A 25515-nucleotide genomic window follows, 5' to 3' on the forward strand; every position below is an offset into this window, starting at 1 on the left:
AAGTGGTACTGGGTAACTTCAGAAGTCTGTGAGGAATGCTAGGCCTAGGCTGACACAACAAGGTTGATTAAAGATTCCTATCTCACATCTTGTTCTAATTTTTTTTTTATTTTTTTTTATTTTTTTGCATTACTTCTGTCTGAGTCCTATATCTCAAGGTTAAATATGAATTTTTACTAGCAAGTTATTCCTGTGCCTTGTTTCAATCTTTTGCTTCCCTCTGAATTGGAGTACTGATGTTCTGAATATTTTAAATATAATCCAACCCAAAAGCAGAAGAAGAATGATTTCAAAGCAGAAGAAAGGAAAAAAAATACTATGTTCACTTAGAACATAGCTGTAGTGAATTTGTTGATTTCAGAATAAAATTTCAGTTTTAAAAAGAAAAGTTCAGTACACCTTTTTCCAGTGAGGTTACAGCAACGTGTTGAAACATCTACATGATGGGTCTGTCATTCCATGAGAATTTTGTAAGAAATGACGTTCTTAGTTGCACAGAACACTAAACCTAATTTTGCAAGTAATTTGAGGTACGTAGAAGCAGATAAGCTAAGTACTTGATGAAATCAGTGTTTCATAAGCCTTTTACACGTGCATTCAACTCATGCTGTAAGAATAGCAGAGAATACTGCTTGAACTAAGTCTTTATCTCAGAAAGTCTGTCACCAATCCTATACAAATGGATTTTAAATTGGATCTACAGATCAGTACTCTAAAGTGGTTCATAGACATGGAGAAAGTCTGAATTCAAAGAGAACTAAAACAAACTGAGTGAGTCTGAGTTTACTAGCTTGAGTAGCACAGAAAATCAAAAACATCTTAAACTGACACAACACAAGAGAGACATTGGTTTAATCTCTTGTTGAGTTTCTTGTGTTGTATTTGCATTTCTTGACTTTTTCTGCATATATGCATATTTAAATCATTGCATATGCATGATCTGTTCTGAGTTAACATTACCTGGAAGGTGAAATGGAATATGCATAATAATATGCCAGATTTTTTAGCAGAAAGTGGTGTTGTATGATTTTCTTGGGCTTCATTCTTATTGAGTACAAAGGTGATCTAGAAAAACTGGCCTGCTAGAAAAATTAAGCATGCACAAGAAAATGTACATGAAATTAATCAAAGTCAGTTTATGAACTGTGCTGTCACCTTCTCAGTCTGCTGCCTTTATGGTTAATTAACTCATTTTCAGCCTCTTAAATGTGAGGCTTCATATACAGCTAGTTTATAAGCAGTATGGATTGTGATGTTCCTCCTGTAAACCTGTATTTTTGTTCTTTTTTTTTGTGCCTACTCCAGGCAGAAGAGCCCATTAGGTACTATTGTTTTGGGTACTCTAGCCACTTTCCTTTCTAGAAAGTAAGGCTCTCCCCTAAAATAAGAGTAGTCTTCCTTGTGCACTGTCCTGCCCTCAAGAGGTTGAGATAAGTGAAGGAGCTGCTTCTTGCACTTAATCTGATGTGCGTTTAGGCTTTGAACTATTGTCATGAAAATGATTGTGTGAGAAAGAAACAAAATCCTGGCTTTATAAGTAGTTAACTTCCCCATTTCCAGCCTTTGGAGGGCCTGAGCCAAATCTTACCAGACCAGAGGAAAGCTTTCTTCAGTGTTTCACTCAGAATCTGAAACTGTGCTGTTGCATGAGCATAGTTTGTTTTGAATTGTATTTAATTAGTGCTTTGAAGATAGGGATCAAGATGTTGCAATAAACTTGGATTAGGATAAGCCAGCAAGTGCAGACTACATTATGTACTCGTTGTGGTCTGTCGAACTCAGCAGGCAGACTACTTCAAGTCCTCTTGTTTTTTTACAAACTATATATGAAGATGATTTTTAAAGTAATCAAGCATGGTTGTTAGCAGTAGGTCCAGTTCTGCAGCAGTAAGTATGCCTGTTGCATTAATTTCTGGATATTTTGAGGGGGTAAATACCCATTTTTCTGTGTTCATAGTGAATTCTTGTGGATAAAAACAGTGCTTAGAAAACACAAGTTCCCCTACATCATGTCAGAGATCTTATTTCAACCTATTTGAATTGGAGAATGAGAAGATATAATGATTAACTGCCAGCAACATGGCAAATGTTCAGGCACAACTTTTCACTCTATCACATCTATTCAGGTATGTATGAGAAAATGTTCTGTTAGCAAGGAGCAAAATATATTCACATATTCCTAGAAAATATCATGCATCTATACAGATGTAAAAATTTCTTTTTATAAATGAAAGGCATGAAGAAGAAAAAAACAAGCGTAATACTTGAATTAGGTAGGGGGTAAGAAAAGGAAAACATAAAAATCAGTATTAGCTTTTAGAACTGCATTGGTCTGTTCCACAGAAGCAGTTCAGATTCAGAGATAATTTGTGGGCAACTTATTGTGCCCCAGGTCCTAGCTTTTAATATCTTATATTAGCTACTAGTATTTTTTAACAAGCACTAAGTCCAGTATTCATGTGAAAGGGGAGGGTGCAGGTGGAAAGCTTGTTTGTATTGAGACATGTGAGTAAAGAAAATGGAACCCACTTGTCTTTACAGCATGCCTGGAGCCACTGGTTTGAAAGATCCTTAACTATAAAATCAATTGCCTCAACAAGAAAAACAGTAAATTTTCAACTGTAAGTTGTCAGCTGGAAAAGAGTGAAGAAATACCAAATAGTTGCTCCAAGGATAAAAAGCAGATGGAGATGGTTGTAATCCAAGTTTACAGTACATGCCATGAGATGCAAGAAGTGTGCTTCCCTGAAATACTTACACACATCTAAACAAAGAAATCAACTTTGCCTGCCTGTGTAACACATTGCTGTCATAATGCCAAAGCTATTGGGATAGCTGAGTTGTTATTTTTCAGGTAGAAATATCATTAGTCCAAAGTCAGGATTTTACTAAGCTGCATTTTAAGGAAATACAGCATGCTATAAAAATGAAATAGACTGTTGTGATGTGCAGTGGCAGCAGGGCCTTGAGTCCTGGTGAATAGGAAATCAGGGTCTGTATCGTGTGTGGCAGCAGAAGTATGCAGTATCACATAATGAATAATGAGTATGTTTCCCTAAAGTAGAGAAGACCATTGTAAGGAAAAATAACTGGCATCCAGGTGCTCTGGATCTTAATTAAGCATACTGAGCCTTAGACACAGGTTTTGTCTTTTCTACCAGCAGAAAGCACAGGTGTGTGTGTGATGAAACCATACACACATTATTGTAGGAAAAAACAAAATGGTCAAATTTCTGCATTCTTTCTTTGCATTAACGTGATAACTTTTATGATTGTTAGTAAGCGTTATGGTTAATTTTGATTTATTCCCTTGTGTCTGAAGAATGTAGGCAGGCTTTCCTTGTAATACCAGAGCATTAGGTTTACCTTATGTGTTAATTATTATACCTTAAGGTATTCATTCTGTGGCAAGCATGGTTTAATTTATGAGATAGCCCATTTTCTCAAAGTTCGTAGTAAACTTTTGGAGACCCAAACTTAGTTATCAAGTTGCTTCTTCAAGTTACTTCTGTTTTGCTGACTGTTGTATTTCTGAGAGAAAGTCCCATTCTACATGATTTTACAGAAATGCAAGCACAGTTTGTAAGGAAACAACAGCAGAAATTCCACACAAACTTGGTTTGAATTTTAAGTGTTATGAGGATATTCCAAATGTTGAAATTGGATCCACTCTGTATTTTGATGTGAGGTACATGGGATCCTTCTTCTTCTGTTGACTTGTGCTGCATAACCTCCCCTCTCAAACTTTTTTTCTGAATTGTCTATCTTTCTGGAGCTAGAAAACCCAGTGAGAGAGAAACTGAGCTAATCAACACAATAATATCTCCATTTACTTACTAATTTTCTTGTTTTCTGATTAATTTTTTCTCTCTTTTGATCATTGTGTGTGTGTGTGTGTCTGTGTAACACACTAGTGAAGAATCCTGCCTACAGTAAAAAAGGTGGTATACAACATTGTTCACATCATCACCATAGAAGAGTGGTTTTCTTGCATCTCAGCATAAAAGAATGACCCAGATATGGAAGGAGTCCATGACTGGGAGACATAGGCTCCATCTGGATTCCAGGCACATTTTTGAACCAATCTTCAAATCCCTTCATCCCTCAGTCCCTCAAATGGAAAATTGGTGTTTGGATTTTACAGCCCTGAGGGGAAAACATGAGGGAGCAAAGGGACATATTACATGTGTTAAAGACAGGTATGCAAGTGGAAGTTGAACCTAGTAGCAATTGTTACCCTATCTTTTCTTCTGGCATCTCTCAAAAATGCTTTATTTGGGTACATTCATTCTTTAAATGAGCTGCTACTAGGTGAAGATACCTAAACAACATTAAAAAATACATTCTACAAAAAAAATGAAACCTTCCAAACATTTGTGATGTCTTTATATTCAACATATAATGCACTCCAAGAAACCTCTGAGTTGGAGCTAGCTCAGGTCCCTAAAGTTATTGCACAAGGCTGTTGCCATAGGACTCATCATGCTATCTCTTATGTTTTAAGTGAGCCTCTATGGTTACATGGCTAGTTGTTCGAAAGGAGGATGTCTGGTAAAATCTGTGGACTTAAATTACTAAGATCAAAAGAAAAGTTCTCTGCTGTGATTTTATTTTCTTCCCTCAGTCCTCATGTAGTAGTTTATACCATATAAAGTCTCTTCAAAACAATTTCTAGCATACCAGCAGGTTCTCTAACTGGCTCCCATGGCACAATGAAATGTTTCTCATCTGGACCTGCTGTGTACTTTCTTTCAATATTGTGATCCTCTTTGATCACAGCAATTGGTCAGATACTTTCTGATTTGTCTCCCACTCCCATTTCTACTGTTTTCTTTCTTGAAGACTATTCTAATAAAAAAAAAAAAAAAAAAGAATGTGTTCAATATAAATTGCTGTTAATACCTTATGTCATGTGATTCTTGTCTATATTAGTCCCTTTTTTAAATTACTTCTTTTATTTAAAAGACACAGTACTGTAGCAGATGTTAGGCTTGTTTCATTTCCAGCAGTGTGTAGCTGCATCCTTAAGTGATAAAATTAAAGTATCCACTCCAGAAGGCTTTTTTTTTCCACCTCCACTGTACTTAAAATTTGCCTGTGTGGTTGTGCAGGCACCTTATTTTTATGATTTTGCATGGAAAGCAACTCTTTTCTAACTCACTGTTTGAATACTTCCCCATGGAACTTTGCATGTTTACCGCTTTTTGTGCAGAATGTGAACAAAAGATTAAAATGGGCTAAGAGACCCCAGCAGGTATTGACGTGTGGGGTTGCCTTAAAATGATTTATCCCATGTGGACTGAGTTTCTGTTCAGCCTGTGAACAGAATTTCAGACTTTCTTCTCTGTGTCTCTTGTAGTGGAAATTTAATGTGTCTCTCAGTGGTTTTCAAGCACTCAGGTCACTTCTTTTTTTTTTGTCTTCCATTGTGGTCTACCTTCACCCATGCATAGACTCTTATCCTTGGATGTCTGTTGGGCTACTTGTTCGTGTATAGGGGAGCTGTAAAATCTGCTGTATTAAGACTTCAGTGTGTCTGCTGGGGAAAAAGACAGGGCAGACCTTCTGAAGGTGAGGGTGCTACCAGATCTTCATTGTCTGGTGATTTACTGACTATCTGATAGCAAGATTGGTGCCAAAGTTCTGTAAAGTCCTGATAACTTCAAAATTAATCACTGCCCTGCACAATATTTGTTCTGATTTTTTTGCCATTGCCTTCTGGCAGAGAAGACACAAGGTAAATGCCCAAGTTCTATTTCTGCCAATGGAAGATCTAATTTCAGAGTAATGTATAAGACAGAAAATATCAGTTACTAAGTAGAAACTACGGTATATTTCAAAGAATATACTGTTGTCATTTACTATTTTGGGTTTTATGTACAAGTAGCAAGTACTCAGAAAGTAACTGAATCTTGGGACAAGGCCCAAAAACTGAATGCAAGTTTTACAAAGCAAGCATCATCTCCTGATGTAGTTAAACTATAGTTACGGAGGGTTATAGAGCTTTGTTCTACTTTTCTTCCCTTTTGCTCAAAAGTGTGAGTTAGGATTATTTGTCATTTTTTGCTAAACTTGCATGATATTACATGAAACAGCTGTGACAGATATCACCGGACAGACAAATAAAGATAGTGATTTGTATTTACCTGCAGGTCATTAGCACAACATGTTTTGACATGAGTAGTTCTATCTTAATTTGCATCACTTACTTATTATGAATGTTAGGGCACTGATAGAATCCTGCCATTTCTTAGTTGCAGAATGAGTATAAAGCCTAATGCAGCATTCTTCAAGTTACCTATCCATCCAGGAGGCTACCTTCTTAAGCTTTTGCAGTAGGTAGCCATTCTCTGTAGAAGTGAAAAGTGGAAAACACTGCATCTGTTCTCATGTTGAAGGGAGGGAAAAAAAAAGAAAAGAAAAAAAAGACAAAACATCTGTGAGTGCAGGAACTAAAAAAAGAGTGCTTTCCCTGGTTTAGTATAGCCATCCCACAGCACCACCTAGCAGACATTGTTAGGTACAGATGGATATGAATAGGCTGAGGAAAAGTCTGATAGAGTATGAAATTGATTAAACCTTAAGAGTGCAGTTTCAAACTGCAGTTCTGCCTTATAGTCTAGCTCAGGACATTTATACAAGCTGAAGTTTTTTGTTATTCCCTCATGTAGCTCTAAGCATCAGGAATTTGTAGCCTAATGCAGCTAGTTAATCTCTGTGAATATTCAGTGAAAGTTTTTGTTTTCACTCAGGACTTGTGATCTTTGGCACCAAGTATTTTTAAAAACACCGAGCTTAATTGGTATGGTGGTATTATTAATTGTATTGCAACTGATTGATGTTCTTGTCCATATTAGTCCAAACCACCAGGTCCAGAGCTGCCCAGCATCCTGTTGAGAAATATTGAGAGTACAGATTTGGAAGAGCGCTGGGAGCACAGTGTGGTCCCACCCACTGCAGCTGGGGAAAAAGTGTTAGGAGAATAGTTAAGCTGCAGCTGTTGGCAGCCTCTTTTTGTAAGGGCATTCTCAGAGAGGGAACCAGAACTTTTTACTTTTGGACTGCAAAATACACAATATTTATTTGTGAAGTTGTAGCATATTTGAGCCTATCACCTTTCTTGTGGTACTTGATTACTTTTTCCCTTCTGGTTGCCTTGAACCCTTAACCTTCATCATGCTCCCTAATGGAAATGCCCACTTGTGGAGAGCTAGCTATGTTCTTCAAGTAAATATTCAAGGATGTGCTGATCTTCCTACGAGTTGTGTTGCAGATACAGGTTACAATAAACATGACTCGAGAATAAAAAGGAATTGCAGGACTTTCATCTTTCAAAGCTTTTGAGTTTGGCATTATACATGAAGGCAGATCTGCTGTACTATTCAGAGGTAGTACATAGAGACTTCTGGCATTAGTACTGAAATACATTCCCTTCCAGGTTCTGAGATCTTATTTTCCTGGTTAAAACAGGGTACTGGCTATCAAGACTCTTAATTTACTCCATAGCATTCGGAAAACCTTTTTATTATGATTATTATTATTCAGAGCCAAGAATTATAAAACTAAATCCATATGTGGACATGTAAAATATTCTGACTTTCAGATACTGTGAAACATTTTACTTCTATTAAAGGAAATGTGCCTATGCCGTACCTAGGAAAATAGAGAAAACTACTTTCTCAGGTACTTCTCTGATCACTGTGGTATCTTTCATGCCCTTGATTTTCTCTCATACTTCATTTATAAAACTATTTAGATGCTTAAGTAAATATTCTTTGTCAAGTGCTATGAAAGCCCACTGTGAAACGTTTTCTAAAATTAGGAAAAAATAACACCAAGAGTTCTGTGTGATTTTATTGCTCTTACTGAACTTGCATTTTTGAAAACTCTTCTGAGTTGAAAGGGTCAAAACATTTCCTTTGGCTAAATACACAGGAACCATTCCCATCAGACATTACACAGCTACCACAGTGCACTTCAGTTCAGCTTTCTGAAATACAAAGGATCACGTTAGGCAGCAGTTTATTTTATTGCCTTTGTGAACTGCTGCCCTTCATTAGGGCATCGTTGTGTCTACTGATTTTGCCTGCAGTAACTCTTGACTTGAGAAGAAAGTGAAAGAAATCTGTTGTGGTTACTTCAGGAAGAAGAGAGGGTTGAGTGGTTTTGTTTTATTGATTTGTTGATTTATTGATTTCTCTCCTGCTTTTCTGTCTCTACTGTGTCCAATGAACTGAAACAAAAGTCCCAAAATGATCTGTGATGCAAGTCAAATCACTGCTGATTATGATCACTTGTGTGGTTCAGCTCTTTTAATGGCTATGGCAATTATTTAGCTAAAAGTTACTCAGGCCCTTGATGCTAAAGTTCTCAGATACTGCACAGGAAACACATTTCATTCTGCCAATAATGAAAGTGAAACGCATGTTAAATAATGTCACTATAAATGTCCATCTTTGGCCCAAGCAGTAGCTTGATCAAAGGTATTTCATTCTCAGGTTCATAGTAATCTGGGTTCCACAGTTCTGCCATTTGCTCCCTTGTCCTGGTCACTGCTGCTGAAAACTTGTCAGTACCTTGGTAGCTACACACTCCTAGTGATATCAACCCTTTTCATTCCAAAAGAAGGCAATTTAATTTCAGTCATCTCATTATATTGCTGTTTGGTATTTTTAGTTCTCTGTATTTGGCAAGAATTATCTTCATGTGATTTATGGACCTTCTAGACATCTCTGAGTCTTAATGCATGTAGGACTGTTCTGTTGTGCTAGAGTTACATGATCACTGTGAACTGGTGAAAGTAAAAAGTTCTATTGATCTTTTTTGACAACCTTATGTCCATTCTGATATCTGTGTGTTGGAGAGGTGAGACAGAAAGATGGAAAAAATTAATTTGAAAATGCCAGGAAGAAGGAAGGCTTTTATAGTGATACCAAGAGGTCTCCATTTATTAGCTGATGTTGTTGATACAGTTGTTATCATTTAATCAAATCCAATCACCCAAGGTAGTACCCACATTCTTATGTCTCACACTTAGAAAAAAACCAAGATCTTTTTTTATAAATAGTACCATCGATATTTGTTCTTAGCAACTAGAGGTGGGAGATGGGTATGGTTATGAATCTGGATATCAAGAGTCCTCTGATGAAGACTGATGAAGCTGAGGCTGGTAATCTCTAATCTGCCAACCATCAGATGGCAAATGTGCATCAGTGTAATTAGAGTTAACCCCAACTCAGGTCTGCAAAGCTTTTGCCACATCACCTGAGGAGTGCTTTATAGAATCATTTTCCTTCTTGTTAGGCTAAGAGTAGACTCTGACTGCTCTCTTTGTACCTGTTTCTTTGCTTGGTTGAAAACCAAGCACTAGTCTTTTCAGTTGATTTGTTTAATTTGCTCTAGTGTCTGAGAGAGTGGGTGTGAGGCTTATCTGGCAGAAGTGAGAGGAAGGTAGCTTGGGGCAGAGAAATTATGTTATCTCCTTGTGTGGAAACACACAAAAAAGGATTACTTAATGAACTATCTTAGAGTGTTTTTAAGACTTCATATTAAGTTTGCAGTACAGGCATGATATTCTGCAAGTCTTGTAACTCCAGTTAGATATAGATTGAAAAAATAAATGAAAGTTGTTGTGATAAATTCAATTAATTTGTAAATACATGTATTTGCATATACATCAAATATATGTCTACTTGCAATATGTAGACATATTATAACATTAGCAAAAGCACTGCCCTTACTGTATAATTCTTTTATTTTTGGATATGAAGAAACTAAGTTGCAGGAATGCAGCCTGAACAGCAACAGGGGAATCTGTGACAAATAGGTGGTGATTGCTGGAAAAATACGGCTGCTGTTTATATTTATTTGTGCTGCTCAGAATTCAGCTTTATTCTTCAACTTTATTTGGAAAGTTGTGTAAAGGTAAATAAATGAGTCTGGTTTTGCAGTCAAAGCACTGCTTCTGGGTTCCTTTTTGTGTCTGATAATACTCAGAAGGTTGAGAACAGAGAGAAGGACTTAGTACATATGTAAAGTGAAACACTATTGGTCTTAGTGTTCCAGTAATGAGTGGAATACATATCCTATCTCTTTATTAGTTATTCTTTCAAGTAGGGTTTGTGGTAGTTTTGTTTCATAGCATTATGTGTGATACTTTTCTTTCAACAATTTTATTGTTTCAGTAGTTCAAACCACCAGTATTTTGCTTTTTAGGGTACTTAAAAAGGATATCCTGTTAACAATTATTTGCTTAAAATATTGCAATAGAGAACATATTAAATATTGAAAACTTGTTAATACACTGTCTTTAACCACTTCCATACGTCTTATACATAGTTTATTTTCCCTTTGTGCTTTTCTTTTTGTCTTTATTTTTAATTGAAATATATTGTCTGTGAGATTGTACAAGGTCAGTAAAGAACTGCCAACCATATCATTAAGCTTACAGGGGTTTTCAGGTGAAGTTACTTAAACCCAGCCATAGTTTTGGTATTTAATATAAGTACTTTATAATGGAACTGTTGAAAGAACAAATTTCACGTGCATAAAACCACAGAATAATAACAGAGTAGTTTTTCACTGTACTTAGAGACTCAAATATTTTTTTCCCCTAGAGCCTTTGAACTCAGCCTTGATATTATTTAAACAGGACTTCGTCAAGGCCACTAACTAGCAAACTGTTTAATGAGCAATAGAATTAATGAAGCAAATTGTTTTCCTTCTTCTCCTCAGCTTTTCCTTCCCATCCCACACCCTCTTGATAGTATCAGTTGTGTTGCATGTCCTGTGCCCTTTCTGTACCACTGGCTCTACATGCTGTGGCTGATGGGAACATACATTAAGACTAATCTTTTAGCTGGCTCTCCTTCAAAATGGCATGCTTTTGTCTGAAAGAATCACCAGATTGGGGTCTTTTCTAATGCAGTTTGCTATTTACTTAGGAATGTAACTCAGCATTACTGGCAAGTAAGAGTGACTTCAGTGGAAAGATATCATAGTTAGAGGGAAGAGTTAGTCTACAAATGGACAGTGAAACAGACAATGTGACTGTCTAAGGAAGCAAAGGTAAAAATGAGGTGTTCTTCATGATTACTGTGGGTTTGTCTGGGATTAATTTTGTAAGGAGATGGAGAGAAAGTACTTGAATACTTTCCTTATTTTCTTTGTTACCTCTGGCTTCAGTCATAGCTCAGAAGAGCCACACATTTTAATGGTGATGACTTTCACAGGCAGGGACAGGGTCACCTCTAGTTCCACCTGAGCTGCTTTGTACATTGGGGGAAAACTTCAATTTCACATGAGATGCTGCCCTGTAAACATTTCTCATGTCAAACATGTGGACAACCTGAGGTTTGTGTCATCAGAAAGTTTTCTTTAGTATCACCTATAAGCCAATTTGTACAAATCAGGGGTCTGGCTATGATAGAAGATGGGGATGTGGTAGTGATTTGGTACAGATAATTGATGTGGAGCATTGTACTTCATTTAAATAGTTTCTAATCCCTCACAAAAATGATACAGCAGTGATTTCATCTTAAGTCAGAAGCCAGCATTCAGAATGAAAAATATTTCTGAAAATACTCTAGTTCAGCTATTTATTTGGAGGCTTAAAAATATATGAAATAAAAAGCATTGTTCACATCTTTCACATGCCTCCTAAAATTTCTCCATATTGAAGTATTTCCCATAGACAAAATGTGGTAAATCCCTGCTTGCTTCATAGAACTATGGCTTCACGTGATTAATTGTAGATACCTTTCAGATTCTTAATTGCAAAGCATGAAATGAGTAGCACGCTGGTACCATCTTAGTCTTCTGAAGTAGTAACCACTTGTTTAGTCCCTATTCTTTTAAAATTGATTCACATTTGTCTTGAGTACAGTGACATTGTATTAATGTTAGATGCCTTCACGAAGCACAATGGCACTCAGATGCATAAAGGAAGCTAAGATAATATGATTTGAAGGGGATTTTGGAGAAGGGAATGAAAAGAAAGTCCTGTCTGTTATTAAACTCCTAAAAACTCTGTTCTTCTCCTCATTTTTTTGGAACACGGCTAAGGAAATATCAATTTGGCCCTGCCCAAGGAAAAGAAGTTGCTGAAATTGCCATTCTCCCAAACATTTCCTGTTGCCAGAGGTTCAGCCCAAAGAACATCTGTTGAGGACAGCATAGTTCAAGGCTAGTCTCATACATCAATGTAAAGAGATGGTGGGAAGGCTCGGCATGCAACGCTTCTTTCATTATAAGAAGGAAAATTTAAAAATTAAAGACAAAAATCAGATGCCTAATGGCCAAAATCATGTTTCTCTTATGTAGATGCACACTCTGTTCATGTAATCAGTATAGCAGTGCTCAGTGGTTAAACTTTAGTTTGCAAATTTATCTGCTATGTGAAGTTCTAATTACTCAAGATTTGATTTCATATTTCTTACTTCATATCAAAATATGAGTATCACTGTTCTATCTGTTGCTGAACAGATTATCAGTATAAGGTATATACTATAAGAGAGTCAAGATTATTTCTCATTTGTTCTACTCACCAGAAATGTTCATTTTATTGAATAGCATGACTGATTCCTAAACACCACTCCTGTTTAAAATGTGAGATGTACTCCTTAGCTACTTTGTTTGTGACCTATAGACCTGCACTATAGATCATGCACTTGCAGTAACTTTGAAAAACTGACTTCTCAGTATTTTTCAAAATGCTAAGTTGCATTAGGATGGCATAAGGTATTTCATAGTTTAGATATATTTGGGCTTTCTTATGCTTACTTTATGTTCATTTGTTTGGTTTTGTGTAGGACTAGTTTCATGTGTGACCAGCAGAGATTACATTATCAAATGAAAGGAATAGATTTCACTGGAAAGTCTTATTCTATAATCCCCAATGTAGAAATGCTAGAAAACCCTTGTTGTCTATATAGACTACATGTTTGTAGAAGAAAAAAACAGAAGAAAAATGCCCATTCCTTATCAGATGGTAACACATTTCATGCTAGCATGAGTTTTAACAAGATCTGCTTCTCATGTTACTTTAGTTTCTTTGAATGTAGTGTTCTGTACCTTATTTAAAATAATACATTCACAGTCTTTACTGAAAGGGCAAGTCTGGGTGTACTGGTGGTGTTCATTTGCCTGGAGTTCCCAAACACACCAGAATTTGTGAAGAGTTAATAATACCACAAACAAGTGGAAGCTTCACAGTTTCAAGCAAGAAAGAATTCCATTGTAAATCTTTACAACTGAAGCATAATTCCTGTTCTGAAAACAGGGTGATGGCAAATCTCCCATAGAATATTTTTGTTTTCTGTTTTGCAGTAGGAAATGCTAAAAATGTAATAGAAACCAAACCGTTGTGGTTAAGAAATTTCCAAAAGGTTGAAAGAGAAAGACATTCAAAATCTAGGAACACCTAAGTGCTCTGTGGTTTGGACCTTTGACACAAAAGTGTGACAACACCATCTCAAGAGTCACCTGACAGTAGTTTGGTCCTATAGTGACCTATAATCTCCAGGTTCTGTCCTCTTCTCCTTTCTAGCTGAATATGTAATTTTGAGACACTTCTCTCACTTTGTGTGTTTTCCTTGAAAATTGTGTGTGATCTCAGAAAAACATAATTTCTGATTGTTTCATGGGATGAGAAATTCACTTCCCTGTCTTACTAGAAGATCATCATTCCAAAAGGCAGGAGGGAGAAACACCCAAAAACCTTGTAGCATTTCCTATCTCATTCCAGGTTCTAAGGTGCTTATCTTTTTTAAAATCAGCATGTATAAGATGATGTGGTGATTGCTGTAAGAAATACAGTTACTTTATTCATTTAGTGCAAATGGCTTAATATAGGGCCAACTTCCAGCCCCAAAATTTCAGAGCTCCTGTCAGAATTTCATGTATTCATCTGAAGGCCATGTTGGCCTATAATATAATGTTTTGATTTGTTGTATGAATTGCTCGCTTCTGTGTACAGATTTTTTTCATTTTTTCCCCTTCTGTTCTGGACCATGATTGATGATGTAAATAATCATTTCCAGGCATGAGCCTTTTATGTTTTTGGGTTTTTTTTTGTTTTTTTTTTTTTTTTTTCTGTTGACCAGTCACTAATCACTGCTTGCTCATTTCAATGTTTTGTTGGTAAGCCAGATGAATTTCTTTTTAATGGCCTTCTTTCTCTTCATGTCAGAAATCTCACCACAGATAAATGGCAGATGCATGCCACATATGTAACGATGCACAGACCTTATAATCATTATCCAGTACGTTTTAAAAGTTCTGAGAAATTTCATTTTAAGAATAGTAAATGCATGCATTTCTCTGCTCTCTCTACCATTACTTGGTCTACAGAGAGAAAAACTTAAAAGAACATTCTGAATTAAAAGATTGTTTGATATTTTTTGAGCATCTGTCATCTACACTAATAGGAATTTTCATCTTGATAGAACTGAGAGTGCTAACAGGAAGAGAAGTAGTGTTATCCCTATTTATCTTCAGAAGTAATATTATTCTCGTTTTGGTTGGAACAAGTAAGGAACAGTGTTTTGTGCAGCTGGTAAAGCAGCTAATCAATCCTGGTTCATAGAATCTAACCTAAACTGATAATCAAATTTCTGCACTGTCTGCATCTTCCATCCTGAGCCTGCAAAGCATTTGGCAGTGGTAAATCTGCCTTATTTAGGCAAGATGAAAGTTGGAGAAAAATTCCCAGGATCTTAAATATGATCTTTAGTATCATATTAATATACAACAACTGATGTTCAGCCAGTCCCCAAGCAGTGACAGCCCACATGACCAACTCCCCGTTATTTCCAAATTGTGTTTGCATTATGTCATGCCATAAAGAATATCCCTTTGGCCACGTTAGGTCAGCTGGCCTAATTTTGTATCCTCCCAGTTCCTTGTGCCCCCATAGCCTTCATTTTGCAGTTGTCTTTCTTCTTCCTCATCTGTGCAGAGGATTTCAAGGATTTATGTTTGTCTGAGAACAAAAGTATTCTGGATGCACTTTTGACTTCCAGGTAAATTAAGCAACCAAATTATCTGCTAAATTATGGGAAACTGCCACAAACTACAGACAGCTGATTCCAGAGCATTAGCAAGACAAGATTAACTTACAGGTCATTAGAGGGAAGCCTTCTACTGCCCTACTCCTACACTACTACTTCAAATCTTCAATTGTAATGTCAAGAATGGGAAATGTGCTAGAGGAATACCATTTTACATTTAAATTTGTTTCTAAGGCTGTTACTTCTACAACATCAAAGTTGACCTGCGCTTGGGAAGTAGTTTCAATTTTAAAATTACTGAGAGATTACAGCAAAGTGATTGTGCCACAACAGTACCCTAAGAAACTCCACTGTTGCTTCTACAGTGGTAAGAGCTACTGTAGCTCACCCAAAAGAAGTTCAGACTGTAGTGTTGTAGATGTTACTATTGGCTAATTGCACATTTGATAGAACTTCTCGCTACACTGCAAAAGGAGCTTGAGATGTGTCAAAGCAGATGCTTTCAGAATGTTTTCCGTACCTTTTATACTTTTTCAACACCAGAGTGTTCTGCATTTAGTAGAATAATCTATGTTAGTATGATCTCTTCTTCTAAGACCTCTTGGAGAACTCCCTCTTGAACTTTCAGAGCACATAGTTATGTAAAGAAAACATTTGTATCTTAGGCTAAATTAAATTTGTCTTCTGTAGCGGAGGTCAGAGAATGGAAAAATGTGTGGTATTTTCTAGTTGTATTGTAGTTGTCTACTTCTAGATTGACATTTTTGTCATGGAATATTCTGAGAGGTATCATCAGTAGATATAACGACCTTGAGTTGAAACATGGACTGAGGTTAGAAGACCTTCTTACTGTGGCCATCTTTCTCTTGTTAAAAGCCATCTGCTTCATTTTGTTAAAGAAATACGTGTATGTGTTTGCACACAAGGATTTGAAACAAAACCTTTACATTTTAAAACAATAATAGCATTTTAAAATAGTACGAAGAGAATTTTTCGGAAATAAAACATAGGGAATATAAATTACATATTGCCTTAATCTTCCTTGCATATGAATTTACTTGCTCCAGAGAGTTTCTAAATGAAGCTGTCCAAAGATATCAACCTAAAACTAGTTCTCTTTTGGCCTCCATTTGGTGATCATGCACCAAGTGCCAAGGGAGGTTTTCCCAAGCATCTCACAGCCTGATTCTGGCTAGAATGCCTTAAGTCAACTTGGAGTACAACCTGGGATTTACATGAATGAGAACTTTGGAGTTTAGTCCAAAATTTAGGTCATTTGAGTAAGGATGAGGTCCTTTATACTTGGCTTCAGGACCAGCAACTTGTTTCCCACCCAGAAAGGTCTTTCCTCCTCTTCTGAATATACTGTATTTTTGCCCTGCTGAGAAACATGAAACTGAGCAGAACTGCAGATGCAACTGGGACTCTTGCAGGCTGTTACAGAGCAATGTGAATCTTCACATCTCACAAGCGAGAAGGATTTTCAGTTTTCTGTGCTCCTCTCACCAGCTGGTTTGGCCCTTCTTACACTGAATGTTACTTCATTGTTAGATACTGCTTAAATCTATCAACATGATGAGTACATTGCCTGCTAGGCAGAGTCCATGTTGGGATTAGGCCTCAGGTCATTTGGCCATAGTAAATAATTAGTGAAAAATTGGATGCCTGTTTCTCCTATAAATTTGAATGATGTAAATCCAAAGCAACTGCATAATCCTCAGTGAAATACTGAGTTTAATTGATTGTCTTTAAATTTCTTCCTTTTCAAAAATATACCTAAATTTTAAAATCTGATATTAACAATTGTAACATGTATTGTTTGTTTGTTTGGTTTTTTTAACCGGTGATTTATGGCTGGTACAAGCCCTTCCATGGGACATTAATTTTGCTGTCTGCTGCATAGTGTGTTTGTCTGGGCCTGTAACGCATATCCAATTGTCTAAATGCAAAGAGAAAAAAAAGGAAAGAGACTGCCAAACTCCACTGCATAACATAAAGCAAGACAGAGGAAAAATGTTTATAATTTTTCTTCTTCCCTTTACAGTTCTGGCTACGTTTTATCTTTAGCCAGAAGATGTTCGCATCATTTCCTGTCTCTAAACTGACTTGCAAATTATACAAAAACACAATAAGACTTTCTTTTCTAACTTTCTTAATAAAAATTTTGATACACCAATGCTATAAAATTCAGAAATCCTGATTTAATTCCAGAATGGTTGACATATCACTTTACTACACCAGTGGATATCCATCTTGCTTCAGTGAGCCTTCTTCTTCAACCAAGCAGTGACATTCAAAGTGGGAATTTGGAATTAGTCACAACAACCAACGTTCACAAAGTGGTCATACCACGGTGTTTGTGTTTTGAGTTTTTGGAGGAGATTGTTTTGAGCTAGCAATGCATATTTCTGCCTCCCTTATTGCTCTTACATTTAGTCCTGATCAAACTAAGTGTGATTACCCAGTGGATATTAACGGAGGTGCTGCTGAAATGGATTCAGAAATCTGTCTTTGCAACTAGACAAGAGTCCAGTAGGTCCCAGAAATCCTCTTAAAAACCTTCAGTAAGTTTTTAACAGTAATTCAAATGATTAGAGGTGAAATAGGAAACTTATTTTTATTGTTCCCATTACCGTGCCATCTGGGTACATTATGTAAAGTAAAATAATACCAGTGACTGGCAAATTCTCATGATTTCACAAATTAGAGCAAGAATGTCAGTGATTTGCTGTTCTTTTTTTCCTGTTAAATAGTCTCCCCATGGTGAGATTTGCAGTTCTTTTATTTACAATGTAGTTGTTTACTACTGAAGTTATTGAAAAGATGTGTGCAGCAAACATATTTCGTAATTCACTTGTGAAGAAAGATTTAAAGATCTCCCACTTTGAAAGTCACAGTAATTAATCACAAATGGAAACTTTCTGAGTACCTCTGGTATTTTTTTTAAAGTTGTGAAACAGTCGTTCCCATTATTCATAGAAACCCCTGAAACACTTCCCACTGTGATAATCAGCTCTTGAAGTGTTGGCGGTGGCATGCATGGGCTGCTACAGGCAGGTCATGCCCACAGGGTCATGAACAGATCTGTTGCTTTGTATGTGATGTAACAAAATCAAGGATTCCACGCAGATTTTGGCAACAAGTACCCCCGGTACAGGTCTTTTGTTGGCATACTGGATAAATAACTTTTCATTTTAGCATAAGTGTGTAAGGCTCTGGCCTGTTGTTGCATCTCATGATGACAGACTGTCAGGTCTAGTCAACCAGCTTTGGCTGCAGACTTCATTTTCCAAGGAGCAATGCATTTGCTCAATGGTTGGCTACTGTTATTAAGAAGCGCTGCTTATCCAGTATTTAAAAGCCCAAATTGCAGGATGTGTGTAAAGGCTGTGGCATTATGAGCAGCTAGTAAGTCTCAGCACTGGAGTGTAGACATTATGCAGTTTACTTTAGGATCTGTAGCATTTTAGTTTTAGATAATAATAATAATAGATAATAGTCTTGTGCAGGTTGGAAGGGACCTTAGAGATCATCGAGTCCAATCCCCGGGATACGAGCCTCTGTGTAGCAGAGCAGCACTTCTACCACTTGTGCCACAGGAGGGATTTGAACCCAGGCCTCCGGTGTTGTAATGCGGCACTTCTACCACTGCGCCACTGGGGCACACATGGCCTTTGCACTAAGGTTGATCCAAAAGTAATGCCCCCTATTTATTTCCATGGAAACTGTGACAGCTACAAAGAGCACAATAACACTATTTGATAGAGGAGACTCTGAACTACAAAATACTGGTTTTTTTTGTCATTATCATCACTGTTAGCTATGCATTTTTGCCAGTGATGAACATAAAGCATGCTTGCCATGCTCATAAAAATGTGAGCCAGTGGACATGACCCACTGTTTCACAGCTGCTATGATGACATTATTGCTGAAGCACACCACCTACCACCTCATTGTGCTAACAGACACTGTTTGATCTCCATAAACATTAAGCAAGCATCCATGAATGTCATTGGGTGCCATTTTTTCCACATGCAGGAATTCAGTGGCACACCATCATTTCATATGCACTTCCATTCTGTCAGACTGCCCCTCTGCTGCTACCTGTCCCATGGTAACAACATGTAATGGAATATTAGTGGGAATTTTCAATCTCTACTGCCATACCACCAGCATCTATCTTTGAATTTGTGGGCAACATAATAAAACAGGATTCATTACTTTTGGAGCAGCCCTTATACTTGTCTGTAATATCCAAAGCAGAATGGAGGACTAAAAGTGTCCACAGGTTTCTCAAATGCCATTGTCTACTGACAAGGAAACAGTGTATTTTAAGTGCAGTTTTATTCAAAGCCAGTGGCCACACGGACTAACTTTTCACACTACGTGTCTTCAACTACATTGACTTCTGTTTCCCAGAGCTAACTGTTTTGTGAGGAGCTGGAAAAGCCCTGCGAATCTGCTGTTTGAGTAAGCTAACTTAATATTCTTCATATTCTTCTACTAGCAAAACAGCAGGTGAAACAACGCTTCTCTAATTGCTCTTTTTTTTTTTTTTTTTTTTTTTTTTTTTTTTGCCATGACTTCTTCTGGATGGCATTACTTTAGTTGTGCTGTTATCTGCAAGCTTAGTAAGAGCAGGAAGCTAACACCTGATGACTACACTCCAGCAGCCATGAGGTAGCAGCTGTAGGCAGTACTGGGCTGCCCTGAGTCCTGGTGAGATTGGCAGAGGCTGGCTGCTTGTTACAGCCTCTGAAGTGGTGAGAAGACAGGAGTTAGAGCAATACCATTGCAGAAGCTCCTTCTCTTACTTTGTGGAAAAGAAAGAGATCTGCAAAAAGTTGATGTAAACCCACTATGTCCCCCTGATTGCTCTGAAATAGATACATATGAAACCTTGATATTTGAGTATTGGTGTATAAACTATTTGGCCAAGGCATGAGGTTTTAAGGGGCTTTGTAAGCAGCATCCAATAGTAGGATTTCCTTTCTAGGGGAAGGATCCTGTGCAGATTTGTACACAGCTGTGTATCTGGGAAAAATGCTATTGCAAGAATTGTTTACAGTAATCTGTAACTCCTACGTTAGAAGTATTTTTACAAAACAAGTGTCTGTTAAGCACTTGAACTTGTGTGTTACAGGATGCGTGGTGGTAAAGCAGAAAGACTATGGTATTAGCATGCCAGGCTAGTGCATAAGTGACCTGCGCAGCTTTGGGGAAGCGATATGTTGGTGTACCAGCAGTGCATTTACAAGGTGCAATTACACTGTGTATCCAGGGATTTCAGTTTCCTTTAATTTGGATAGTTTATATATCACTGAAGAGTTCAGCAGAAGCAGACTAAGCAAGAGTCTTAAAGGACCTGGGTCTTAAAGTCTGTCACCTGGTTGTCAGCTGTGGAAGTATCTGATGCAATGTTTCATTGAGACTGATGCAACCTAAGTTCAACAACAAAAGATTTTGTATTGCTAGCGGTATCTGCAGTTCATTAGCTCAATTTTGCGTGAGAAGCTTGAGAAACTAAGGAAATACCTGGGTCATTTGTTCACAGTAAATTCGGTGTTTATAGCAGTAAGCAGCAAGTTGCATTTTAGCTCATTAACTTAAATTGAGCTGTACTACATCTCTCTGAGCGGCAAAATGAACACAGGAGCTTGAGCCTATGCCTATTGCGCTTGCAGTCTGTTTTAGCATATACACATTTGCTGTCTGTGAGTCTAAAAACAATGAACAGTGATTCCTTGCCTCTTTGGAGAGCAGTTTTGTGAGTAATTGAAAAAAAAAAAACAAAAATAACAGTGTGAAAATGGGAATGATCTAATACTGCTAGAAGCTTTATATATACATCCCTGAAACAGTTAGCAAAGAAGCAGGATAATTGTTTTTCCTTCCCTTGTGGGTGAGGCATTTTAATGACCAGTTGGTTCTGTTTGAGGCATCCTACCAGCCTAACATAATGAGACAAAAATGGGGATTTCCTGGAGAGTTGCTTATCCGTACATGACTGCTTGTGTATCTGTTGGTGGCAAAGGACAGTAAAGACCACATTAGCATAATGATATCATTAAAGCTCTCCCAACCCATTAGATAGAATTGTTGCAATGTAATATAGCAAAGAAATGCTATAAATTTAGTTACCTATTCTTTCCATCACAGTAGGTTGGGAATTGTGTTTCTAAGACCAACGATGTATCATTTTTAGTTTGTTTTTAAATCCATGATGTGCATTGAGAATATAGCACATGTGACTGAGAATCATTTCTCTTGGTAATATTGATCTCAACTGGGCATGAAAAGCCCTGTCTATTAAGAAGTCCTCTTTTTTGTTGGTTTTTTTTTTTTCTGGTTTGTTTTTGAGAACTCCCCTAAGTGTATTTTTTTCACATTCCTGATCATGCCATGCACGTACCTGAAAATTCTTACTCAGCAGTTCTAAAACTGCATAATAGTAACATGTACTCTCTGGAAACTTGAGATATGTAAAGAAACCTATAGAGCTTGGCTGTTGGTTTCTAGTAGGAAATGTACAAATTAAGTTTGAAACCGTACTCTAAGAGTGCTCAGTTCAAGTAAATAATACATTCTGTGACAGGGAGGAATGGTCTGAGGCTGAAGACACTTTCTTCTGAGTTGTATAAGTAGTGGATATTGTTTTATGTAGTAATTTATCCTTTAAATATGGCATGAAAAAGAAAAAGAATCCACGAGGAGAATATCATTCTTTCACGCAGGAATAAACATGCTGAGAAACAGCAACATGTTTATTTTTAGTTGACTAGGTTACATGTACATTAATCTTTGGACAGAGATGTTGGGGGTAGCCATATGTGCATGTGTAGGTGGGATGTTCAATCTTTTATTATGTGTGTCAGTGTCAAGCTTCTGTGGGATCCGTTGACTACTGGGGCTTCGCTGGAAGACTACTGCCAAGTGAATGAAATTATCAGCCAAATGGCTACCTATCATGTATTTAGTCCTGGCACAGCTTAATCTCTTCTGCCTATGTATTACTATCAGATCTGGATTGCTCTGCTTGTGTCTTTCTCAGTGCCATGTAGCACATCTGGAAATGCTGTGGTTTGCTGAATGACAAGTTGTGTTCTTTTTTTCAGTTCCGCCTGGTGGTAAAAACAGCACTGAAGCTGCTGCTGGTGTTTGTGGAGTACACTGAATCCAATGCACCACTTTTAATCCAGGCAGTATCTACAGTTGATGAAAAGAGAGGTGAGTACCCTTATTTGCGGGGTGCAAAAATCCAGCACCACTCTGATCGCGTGGCATTTTGTCATTGATATCAGTGATTGCAGAGTTGCAGTTGTGATGCCTGCCTTATGTGCTATTCACTTGATTTCTGAATTTGAAGTAGATTTTAAATAGTCATATAGTTTAAGATTGTTTTGAGGAATTAATTATAATGGAAAAGTGAGGAGGGAAAAGCTGAAGAACCACGCTGCTTCCAGTACACCGTAGTCATTGCTTCCCCTTCCCTGCACCCGCAGGCAGTGTAAGCCCCACTGCATATCCTGACCTTGGAGGCTCCTCTGGGCCAGACCATCTTTGCACTTCCTTCTGAGAAGAAGCAGTTTGCTTTAGAAGAGAAAATGATATCTAATCGGTGTAATCCCTTTGAAGACAAAGACGAGGTCAGTAATAGTACAGGCTTTATAGTAAAAGCAAAACCATCTGTTGTTACATTAAAATAAAGCCCTTGAGCAGATATTATACTATGAAATCTGTTACCCTTCAGGCTCATGAGAAATACTTGAATATGCACACTGTATTTCTTACAAATAAATAGAACAAAAATGTTTTTTTCTTATTCTTCCCACAAAGCTATTGCTAAGCTCTCAGGGCACTCAGTCTTGATGCAAAACATTCTTTTGCCTCAAGGAGAGTTTTTGAGGTTGGGAGAGCCATTGTTGTGGTCTCAAACACATGGAGGTTTTAAAGCAACATCCTCTCTGAGGGGCATGCTGCCTCCATGCTGAACTTGTTTGAGCAACTTGATATGGTAAAAGTGAAGAAAAAAGTTGGGGGTTGGGGAAGAAGGGGAAGAGGGGGGCGGGCAGAATAGGAGAAAGTAGCCAGATTTTGTTTTTTACTATAAATTATGTTGAAAAGAGAATAAAAACAAACCCCAAATTGTTTCCAATGGTAGAGGAATAGGCAGGGGTTGTTAAGAATCAGTGTTACACTTTAAATGGTTTACTCTTCAGGTTGGCTTTCAGTTTTGAATTAAACTAATAAACCTCACAATTACATAAGCAGAAAGGTAATTACAATATTCATGCAATTGTGACTCCTGTTATTTATTTTTACAGCCATTTGTAGTATTTCCTCTGCTCTCTAAACTCCCTCGTATACTCAACATGTTGAAACTACCATCTGTTTGCATGCAAGTAAACCTCATTAAGGAAATAGAAAGTAGGACCCTGAACAAGCTACCATGTGTTATGTAGTCCTTTCTGTATTTGTAGAACAATATAGGAAAATGTTTCCATGCCCCAGAGTAGGAAAAGTTCGGAATTGACCTAAAACATGAATGAAGTCATGCATACAGTTCAATGGCTGATATTAGGAGTGTGAGGAAAGGCTTTTTGGGAAAGCTAGAAAAGGGATTTTTTTCTTCTATATTTAGTTTGGGTTTTTTTTTAGGTCATCAGTGGAATAGCCCTCTACTTTAAGCTGTGGGAGTTCTGTGTTTTAAATTTAATTTATAAATCAATGTCTTATAACTGAAGAGTACCTGCCTTTGATGACTGATTTAATGGAGTAGAAGTAAAATGGAAGAAAAGTGATGTGCCTTTTCTTAAAACATTGTCATAAATCCTGCAGGCATATATAATTAAGTTTACCACTGCTTTGAAAAAATTCCAGTATTTCATGTACATACAAGGTGATGAGATATGACATAATTCCTCAGCATGTGTACCACACATGATTAACATAAAGAACCCCATAATAACTCAGTCTTGTTTCAAAGTGATCCCATCTGTGGTTTCTATGCAAGAATACATCCATATGCAACCTGAAGTACAAAGATCCATGGAAGTGCCTGATTTACTCTCAGGTACAAACAGACTATTAGTGAGTAACAGCATGGTCCTCATCATATGGGACATAGTTTTTTGTTATATTTCCATCCAGATTCCTCCCCTCAACTTTTTCTCATTTTGTAGCCACAATGAAATTTGATCTCTTTTAAGTTTAGGAACAACAGAACTGTATGGGTTCTGGAAAATGAAGCTGGCAATGCAATGTGCTTGCTGTCTGGAGCTGTTTTATCGCAAGCTTTTATTTGTACAGAGATTAAGGTCCAGAATCCTGAACTGGATTCTGTAGCATTGTTTGTGAATTACATTTCTGCTACCTGACCACTTGTTGAATTATTTGTAAATGACCTGCATTATCAGTTCTCTACTTTTCTTTCTAGTTCATACACAAATAGCCAGTATCTATCCCGTAGCTAAGACAGCAGGCCATGTTAACACATACTTAAATAGACAGCAGTAAAAGATGTTGAGGTCTTTCCAGCCTATGGCATCTAGACAGACAGTCTGTATGTTGGTAGTCCTCCTGTACAGTTCCTGCCTGATGTGAAGTTTTCCGTGCTTTATACATTATGTTTACATCCTGTGTAGTAGTAATGACAGAAGTTTACGAAAGGCATGAATGACAGCATTAAGCTAATCTTTTTTTTTAGTTTCTTTCTTTTTTTTTTTCCTTTTTTTGGCAACTCAAATGAAAAAAACATTTTAAGGTGATACTGAGAAAAGACCGAGACTTAAAACAATGAACAACTTTGTTCAATATACTTTATTCATTTAATACATGCTAATTATTACAGCCCCACTGTTACCAATGTGTTGATGGACCATCTCTGAAAGGTCAGAATGCTGTGGTAGCATGATGGTTGAGGCTTCAGTCTTCCTGACAGAGTAGCCACAATAAAAGCAGATACCAGAAAGAAACTCAGAAAACACTATCAAGCAATTTTCATTTTACCCAGTAGAAGGCAGGAGAACACATGCAAAACTCAAGCTTTACAGTTTTACTTTAGTGAGCCTGTTTAATCTGTTCTATCAATTACACCACAAGACCTGCTTGGGCATTGTAACCTTATGTGAACATCACAGTCTGCTCTCATAAGAAGAGCTTGGATGCTACACCATCATGCTTTTAGATCAACATCAAATCATAGAATTACAGAACTGTTAAGATTGGAAACAACCTCTAAAATTATCTAATGAAACTGTCCACTTACCACCAATATCAAGTGGTCAAGCAAAAGGCTGGAAAGTAAGCATTTTTTTACAATTGGCATGCAAAAATTCTATTTCTATTTTTAAAAATAAACTCAATAACCTATAAATGTTATGTGCATTTACTTTTTTGAGGTGTACAACTTGGTATGTCTGTAGTGAAAGGAAGACTAAGGAAAACATGGGCCCACTGCTAAATGGAGTGGGTTCCCTGGTAAAGGAGGACACTGAGAAGGCAGTTA

The 25515-nt window shown here is 37.2% G+C and overlaps 1 protein-coding gene across 24 annotated transcripts in view; it reads left to right on the plus strand.

Moving 5' to 3' along the window:
* The window catches only part of FHOD3 (formin homology 2 domain containing 3), a 351512-nt gene that overhangs the window by 208721 nt on the left and 117276 nt on the right, over positions 1–25515 (plus strand). For all 24 annotated transcript variants that reach the window (XM_015854309.3, XM_085538039.1, XM_085538045.1 and 21 more), the window contains exon 7: positions 22124–22235. In XM_015854309.3, coding sequence (XP_015709795.2) covers positions 22124–22235 — 112 coding nt within the window. The remainder of the gene's footprint in view (positions 1–22123; positions 22236–25515) is intronic.

The sequence above is a fragment of the Coturnix japonica genome, chromosome 2 (assembly GCF_054131305.1).
Source record: "Coturnix japonica strain WE chromosome 2, WE-NBRP24, whole genome shotgun sequence".
NCBI classification, from domain to species: Eukaryota; Metazoa; Chordata; class Aves; order Galliformes; family Phasianidae; genus Coturnix; species Coturnix japonica.